Consider the following 8,204-nt stretch of genomic DNA (forward strand, 5'->3'; position numbering starts at 1 on the left):
GAGCCCTTCCTTGCTCTCCCAGCACCCTCAGCTGGCTGTGGAGGGAGCCTGCACCCAGGAGCCCGTGCTGGGGGCGCCAGCAGCCCCTCCCGGGTAGTCTTCACCGTGGGCTCTCCCCCGAGCGGGAGCACGCCGCCCCAGGGCCCCCGCACCAGGATATTCTCAGGTGAGGCTGGCTAGGCTGAGGCCCTGCCCCTTTTGGGGTGGTGGCAGCGCCCTAGAGGAGGGGGGGCATCCTTTAACTCGGGTCGCTGGACTACGGCCCCCCAGAGCCCGGGGGTGCCTGAGGAAGCAGCTCAGGCCCCTGAGAAACCCACGCTCTGTCTCCCAATCTGCAAAATGGACGTGGTTCTGGTACCCGCCCCGCAGGCTGCCCCTGCCACTCAACCTGTGAGTGACAGGTACTCGTTCCCATTTATCCCCAAAACGTGAGCTGAGCAGGGACGGTGTCTGGATTGTGGCCTCCTTGCCCAGCTGCCGTGGGCTGTGCTGTGTTGGTCAGGAGTCGCCCTGATGAGCACGGGCCACGCAGACAGGCGTGCCTTGGTTCCCCAGCCAGTGGCGTGTGGGAATGCTCTGGGCCTGGGGCCTGGCAGGGTCCCCACTGTGGGTTCTCCCTGGGGAGGGGCAGGCTTGTGGGCATCTGGTCCTGGCCAGGGGCTGCCATCACTGGGGTCACCTGCCAGCCCCATAGTGAGGGTGGGGGACTGCCTTGCCCTTTGAGGTCCTTTTGGCCCTCGGGCCCACCCCGTGTTGCACAGTAGCACCCCAGGCCACCCACCTACCCCATCTCAGATAGTGGTAGCTGCCCTTCTCCCAGGCGGATCTGGGCTGGGGGCCGGGATACCCAGAGGGTCCCTTGATGGGTACTGCAGCCCTTGGTCTGAGCTGGGGAGCTGGGGACCTGGGGGTCGTGGTGAGTGGCAAGAGGTTGAGTAGGGGCTCTAGGGACCTGCTCTGTTTCTCCTGTTAGAGTTTTGGGAGGTAACAGGGTGTAAACTAAGGCAGAGGCACATTGGGCCCTGGAGGTGTGGGAGCCTGTGGGGGATGGGGGCCACGGTGTCTGCTTGTCCTGGCATGCCCCTCACCGCCCTTTCCCTGCAGTGGGCTCCACTGGCTCTGCTGGCTCTTCTGCCCGCCACCTGGGGCCTGGGGCCTGCAGCGAGGCCCCAGCCCCCGAGCTCCCTGCTCCAGGGCACAGCTGCAGCTTTGCTGACCCCATTGCTGCCAACCTGGAGGGGGCTGTGACCTTCGAGGCCCCCGACCTCCCTGAGGAGACCCTCATGGAGGTGAGGGCTGGAGTGAGCAAAGGTTTCCATTCTGGCTGGAGCGGGTGTGGGCTGTCGGGTGGGGCACATCCCAGCTGCCCGGGCTACAGCAAGGGAGGGGACCCTGCCCTGCCTCCCCAAGGCGTCATCAGTGAGTCTCAAGGGAGATAAGCCTCTTCCCAGCCCGGGTAGCATGTGCCACCCTGACGACCGCTTCCTGCAGCAAGAGCACACCGAGATCCTGCGTGGCCTGCGCTTCACGCTGCTGTTCGTGCAGCACGTCTTGGAGATCGCAGCCCTGAAGGGCAGCGCCAGCGAGGCGGCCGGGGGCCCTGAGTACCAGCTGCAGGAGAGTGTGGTGGCCGACCAGATCAGCCTGCTGAGCCGAGAATGGGGGTGGGTGCTACCAGGGCTGGGGCGGGGTGGGGCGGCTGGTGGCCTGGGGGCCAGGACCAACCTGCCTCCTTTGATCTGCCTGCCACCCCCAGCTTTGCGGAGCAGCTGGTCCTGTACCTGAAGGTGGCCGAGCTACTGTCCTCCGGCCTGCAAACTGCCATCGACCAGATCCGGGCCGGCAAGCTCTGCCTGTCGTCCACCGTGAAGCAGGGTGAGGGCTGTGACCGCTCAGCCCACATGCCGGGTTGGGGAGGAAGCCCGCCTTGCAACTGTCCGGGTGACAGGGTGACAGGGAGGCTGCCTGAGCAGGCCCCTGTGCAAAGGTGCAAAGGCCTTGGGGCCTGGCCCAGTGTGCAGAGCACAGAGGTGGTGGGGTCGAATGGCACCCAGGACAAGGTGCTGAGCCTGGCCGCACACCGAAGGCCACAGGGAGCCAGGGCTGTGGCAGGGAGGGAGGGATGTGCTCGCTCAGTGCACAGGGCAGATCATGACCACTTCAGCCCTGCCCCGTGTCTGCCGCACCCTGAGCTGACCACCCTCGTCCTCTGCAGTGGTACGCAGGCTGAATGAGCTGTACAAGGCCAGCGTGGTGTCCTGCCAGGGCCTGAGCCTGCGGCTGCAGCGCTTCTTCCTGGACAAGCAGCGGCTCCTGGACCGCATCCACAGCATCACTGCCGAGAGGCTGATCTTCAGCCATGCTGTGCAGATGGTACGGGACAGACAGACACCAGTGGGGCAGGGGCCAGGAACTTCCAGGCTGGCTGTCTCCACTGGGAGGGGACCTTGATGCCCACAGCTTGGTGAGACTTTGGGGGGTGTCACTTCTGGAGGTCTTGAAATGACAGCATGATGCCCCCCAGCCTCCTGCAGGCACTTACAGCTTGGCCGGGTGCATCCTTGATTGCATGGGTGCCGTGGCCCATGTACATCCTGCCATGCCTCGTCCCGAGACTCAGTTTCCCCAATTGTGAAATGAGAGACTTGGTCTTCAGGCCTCGTAGTCAGGTGTCAGCCTCCAGAAGCAGCACCTGGTCCCAGACAACCTGCCTAGAAGTATGGTGCACTCAGCTGGTACCGCGGGCACAGGCTCCCTGCTTGGGCTCTGAAGAGCTTCCTCTGCCTCTGAGGTGGGGCCCCCCCTTTTCTTTCTTTTCTTTTTTTTTAAGAGAGGGTCTTGCACTGTTGCCCAGGCTGAAGTGTAGTGTAGCCGCTCACTCCTGGGCTCAAGTGATCATCTTGCCTCAGCCTCCCAAAATGCTGGGATTACAGGCAAAAACTCAGGAGTGCCTGAGTCTCCTTTTTTAAGAAAATGTATGCATGCAGTAAAAATCCAGTCTGAACAAACATGGGAAAAGTCAGCCTCCCTCTTGCTCCTGCTTCCCACCCAGGCAGGCCAGGCAGCAACAGTAATGACACTGACTGAGTGGCGGGCACTCTGTTGTCCTGGGGTGGGGCTGACAGTGCTGGCCAGGGTCACCTGGTTCCAGGCAGCGTCTCCCCTTGGCCCTGTGACCATCCCCTCTGCACCGCAGGCTGTGCCAGCACTCACCCCCCGATGTCACTGCCCTGAGGGCCTGTCTGCCACCCCTGGGCCACTGCCGTGGGTGCAGGGCAGCCCTCGCTGGGAGGGAGTGGGGTTAGCTGGCCTTGTCCAGCCTCTGCCCTCGCCCCCAGGTGCAGTCGGCCGCCCTGGACGAGATGTTCCAGCACCGTGAGGGCTGCGTCCCGCGCTACCACAAGGCCCTGCTGCTCCTGGAGGGGCTGCAGCACATGCTCTCAGACCAGGCCGACATTGAGAACGTCGCCAAGTGTGAGTACCAGGCTGGGCTGGGGGCTGAGGGCTCTGGGCGTCTCCCTCACGCTCCCCCCTCTCTCTCCACAGGCAAGCTGTGCATTGAGCGGAGACTCTCGGCGCTGCTGACTGGCATCTGTGCCTGACCTTTTTTGGTCTGGCTGGGCCCCGGTACTGCCGAGCCCTGCAGGGTGGGTTCTGTGTTGGTTGGACTCCTTGGGACAAGCCCATGGCACTGATCGCTGGTGCTGAGCCCTGCCCTGGGCCCCACGGACAGTCAGCCTGCCGGCCTCCCTGCAGGTCATGGGGCAGAACCAGCACACCTGGAGTCACACAGCTTGGGGGTGTCTCCCATCTTGTACAGGTGGGGATCACAGAACTTCTGCCCTTCTGGCTGCCTGGCACAGCAGGTGTGGGTGCCACCACCCTCTAGCCCCGGGGCAGCCCTGGAGGACAGGCAAGGGCCTGAGACCGCTGCCGACTCAAAGCCAAAGCGAGCTCCTGCTTAGGGCAGGTCAGCAGTCACTGTGCCCAGGAAGAGCCTGCGGCCTCGGCGTCCCCCACTCTCCAGGAGCCTCTCCCTCCGAGATACCCACCCAGCTTTGTCAATCACCCAAGCACTTTACGCAGATAGAGACAGAATCTGGACCTCACCAGGGACTGCTGGGCGGTGATTCCTGGCAGTGGCCTGGTGTTTGTACATACACATAAGCGGACACATGCCAGGGCCCCCAAGCCTGAGCACCGGACCACGGAGCTGCCCAGGTCTGGACCTCAAGGGGAGAACTGGCTCCGGGGTGAGTGGGGCCCTGCGCCAGAGGCAGAGGCAGTTCTTTGTCCAAGCGCTCCTCTAGGGACCGGCAGCAGAGGCACCGTGTTCTCTAAGCCCTGGATACGCCTTGTAATCTTTTACACTTTATTCCTAAAATGTGTCTTATTTTTATGCAGCTAATTTTTTCTTTAAAGGAGAAAACTTGTAGGTGTTTAAGAATTGGTTTTGGGAGGGCGAGGACTGGGCCAGGTTAGAGGCAGATGGCGCAGGGGCGTATGGCAGGCAGGTGAGGCTGCTCTGTGCACACCTGTGTCGGTGGCTGCAGCAGGACAGGTGTGTGCCCAGCACCCTCCCCACCTGGGCCTGGGGGCGGATGAGGGGAATACTTCATGCAAAGAAAAAAGTAACATATGCAAAAGCTCCCTGTCCAGCTTTGACAGCCAGCTGTGGTGTCAGCCCCTCGGCAGGGTAGGCCTGGTGACAGCCCTGTCCCTCCCTGCCTCGGCCTTGCCCAGGGCCACTGAGGGTGTCCGCAGAGAGGCCTGCCTTCCGGATTCCAGGCGGGCATGTGCTGCAAACCCTGCCTGGGCCTCCCTTGGTCTGCCCAGCCTGGATCAGTAGATACTTGAACGAGTCCCCAGTCTGCGGGAGGCAGCGGTGGGGCCATGGACCCACGCGGGGGTCCAGGGTCACACGTCACATAACAGACGAAAATACACACGTGTGTGTTTTTCTTTGCAATACTTGAAATATTGCCACTGTGCTTGGACTTAGAAGAAGAATATCCCCGTGATTTCTTCCTCATCACCTTGATGGCTTTATCCTCACCTCGTGGGGCGTTAGTATTTATTGCTTCATGGCCGACTGGAGTCTTGAGTCCCGGGAAGCTGGCACTACAGGGGTCTTGCCTGGCGTCCTGGTCCTCTTGCTTCCGTCGCGGCCGCGTGTGCGTGTGTCCAAGCAGGTCCTGGGCGCCTCAACTGCCGCCCCTGGTTGAATGTTCTCTTGATAGTGCCGGACCCTTTGTCTACTTTAAAGCAAATTTTGTGTGATTTCCTGCCCTTTGCGTTATATTGTGTAATATCAATTTAAGGAAATAAACCTTTGGAATTGTTGGGCTGGTGTCACCTCTTGTCTTCGCTGGCTTGTCGCTGTTCTCAAGGTTGTGTCATTTTCTTTCTCAGCCAAGGCGCAGGAGCCCCAGGGCTCCCTCCATTGGTGCCCACAATGGCTGGACACAGCCGTAGGAGCAGAGCCCCAGGGCAGAAGCTGGATATGTGAGGGACAGTGCAGACTCCTGTGCTGCAGGAAGCCTCTCCCGCCAAGCTGGAGGTCCTGCACAGGGTGAACAGACTCCAGAGGGCAGGGCACCCACCTTGGGATAGCTTTGGGCACCTGCTTTGACTCCTCTGGGGATCCACCTAGGAGGGGCCACGTGGAGCCCTGTGTGAATTTCCAAGAAGCCTACTGTTCACTGCAGCCTCTGAGCAGCTGGGCCTCCAAGGCCTCGCCTTGTGGTTTTGGTTTGCATTTCCCCAAGGGGTCCTGACGTTGAGCATCACAGGTACTTGGCGGCCATTTGTGTGTCTTTGGAGGAACATCTAAATCCTTTGCCCTTTTTTTTTTTTTTAATTTGAGACGAGTAACTCTTGCTCAGGCTGGAGTGCAGTGGCACAATCTTGGCTCACTGCAACCTCCGCCTCCCAGGTTCAAGAGATTCTCCTGCCTCAGCTTCCCAAGTAGCTGGGACTACAGGCATGCACCACTGCGCCCGGCTGATTTTTTGTATTTTTAGTAGAGACGAGGTTTCACATGTTGGCCAGGATGGTCTCGAACTCCTGTAGGGTTTGCATTTTTTAAACTGTATATTGTTTTCATTAGATAAAAATAACTTGCTAAAAACTGCTAACCGCAGTAAGAAGTGAAAGTTCATTGAGAGGTTGGTGTTCTCGAGGAAGGGGAAGGCGGAGACCTTGATTTCTGAGTCCCAAGACGGGCTGCTTCCAAACAGCCTCCTCAAACAGGAACAGCTGCGCTCAGCACCGGGTGAGGTGTGGTGGGGCAGCTGCCAGGCCGTGGGCGCTGTGGTCCTCCTGGTACGTCTGTGACGTAAAGAAATGCCCAGTCACTGCCAACATGGAATTTAATATTTTTTAGAGCAGTTTATAGTTGTAGGAAAATGGAGTAGGATGTACAGAGACATCTGCCCTCTCTCCCGTCAGTAACACGTCAGGTTCGTGCAGTGCCTTTGTCTCTGCTGTTGAACCCAATGTTCAGATTTTAGATTTTCAAAAATCATGGACACTTCTAATACAACAGGTTCTGTGTTACCCCCCAAAGTCCGCAGTTCACATCATGGGGTCACTTGATGTACACTGGGTGTTGCAAAGGTGTCATGCCACACATCACCCTAAGGTCCTCTGGGTTCCACCTGTTCCCCTCTCCCAGCCTAGCTCCACTCGCCCCTGATCTTCCTGTCCTCATAGTTGTTTTTTTTTTTTTTTTTTTTGAGACGGAGTCTTGCTCTGCCGCCCAGGCTGGAGTGCAGTGGCCGGATCTCAGCTCACTGCAAGCTCCGCCTCCCGGGTTCACGCCATTCTCCTGCCTCAGCCTCCCGAGTAGCTGGGACTACAGGCGCCCGCCACCTCACCCGGCTAGTTTTTTGTATTTTTTAGTAGAGACGGAGTTTCACCATGTTAGCCAGGATGGTCTCGATCTCCTGACCTCGTGATCTGCCCGTCTCAGCCTCCCGAAGTGCTGGGATTACAGGCTTGAGCCACCGCGCGCGGCCAAGTTTTGTATTTTTAGACGGGTTTTGCCACGCTGTCCAGGCTGGTCTTAAACTCCTGGCCTCAAGTGATCCACCCTCCCAGCCTCCCAAAGCGTTAGGATTACAGGCATGAGCCACCGTGCCTGGCCTCATTTCTTTTTAGAGCTGCATAGTATTCCATTGTCTGGAGGTACCACAGTTTTTCCATTCACCTGCCGATATATTAGTTGTTTCCACATTTGGGCAGTGGTAAATAAAGCTGCTGTAAAGGTCCATGTGCCAGAGCCAGGTGGTGAGGGTGGGCCCAGGGGAAGCCGTGGCAGTGTAGGAGGGACCTCATCCTTGCACACTCCAAGCCAGCGGGACCAGGCCTTGGTGCCCGCACTCTCACAGAACTGTGGCCCCCTGGGTGCCTGTCCATACCCCCTGCCTCAGTCCTGGAGCCTGGGCTGGTGGAGGGGTACCCTCCTGGGGGGTCATTTAGTATAGGTGAGCTGCCCTCCCACCTGGCCAATTGCATCACCCTCCTGCCTCCCCTTACTGCCTGGGCCACCAGCTCCTCACAAGCCACACACAGCCCATTGAGTACCCCTTGGAAAGGGGTGTCAGATTGGATCCCTGGGGCTCCCATCTCACTCATAGCCAATGCCACAGGGCCCCACGCAACCTGGCCCCAGGCCTCTTGGTCCTCTTTTCCTATCAGTCCCTCATCACGCAGCCCTGTGGTTTCTCTACCTGCATACTCCAGGTGGGCACAGTGCCCAGGCCCTGCTGAGTCCTCACCTGTAGGAGGAGGTGCAGCCCCTGGAGGGCAGGAGTGGGGCTGCTGCAGACGGCTGGCTCCTGCCTCCCCATCCTTGCACTGCCAGGAGCATGCTCTCCCCAACACCTCCATGGCCCATTCCCTAAATTCAAGCTTGTGGTTGGCTGAATTGCGGCCCTAGATATGGGATTAAGGATTTTGAGATTATGCCAGATTATCTGGGCGGGCCCAGAATCATATGAGTTTCTTTAAGGAAAAGCAGGAGGACAGGAGGGCAAGCTTGGGAGAGGAGGCAAGGAAGTGGTGGGCGCAGTGGCCACACCTGGAATCCTGGCACTTCGGGAGGGGAGGCAGGCGGATCGCTTGAGCTCAGCAGTTGGAGATCTGCCTGGGCAACATAGTGAGCTGGTCTCTTAAAAAAAAAAAAAAAATAAAAAAAAGTG

The 8,204-nt window shown here is 59.2% G+C and overlaps 1 protein-coding gene across 2 annotated transcripts in view; it reads left to right on the forward strand.

Annotated features, from left to right (window-relative positions):
• ULK1 (unc-51 like autophagy activating kinase 1) overlaps positions 1-5,343 on the forward strand; it is a 28,287-nt gene extending 22,944 nt beyond the window's left edge. The window contains exons 22-28 of one of the 2 annotated variants that reach the window (XM_017868820.1): positions 23-166; positions 1,105-1,289; positions 1,492-1,664; positions 1,757-1,875; positions 2,216-2,373; positions 3,339-3,474; positions 3,547-5,343. In XM_017868820.1, the coding sequence (XP_017724309.1) occupies positions 23-166; positions 1,105-1,289; positions 1,492-1,664; positions 1,757-1,875; positions 2,216-2,373; positions 3,339-3,474; positions 3,547-3,602 (971 nt within the window). In that variant the 3' untranslated portion in view covers positions 3,603-5,343. The remainder of the gene's footprint in view (positions 1-22; positions 167-1,104; positions 1,290-1,491; positions 1,665-1,756; positions 1,876-2,215; positions 2,374-3,338; positions 3,475-3,546) is intronic. The other variant, XM_017868821.1, reaches the window with a different exon arrangement.
• Positions 5,344-8,204: the final 2,861 nt, after the last annotated feature.

Source organism: Rhinopithecus bieti, unplaced genomic scaffold (assembly GCF_001698545.2).
Source record: "Rhinopithecus bieti isolate Rb0 unplaced genomic scaffold, ASM169854v2 scaffold_4907, whole genome shotgun sequence".
Classification (NCBI taxonomy): Eukaryota; Metazoa; Chordata; class Mammalia; order Primates; family Cercopithecidae; genus Rhinopithecus; species Rhinopithecus bieti.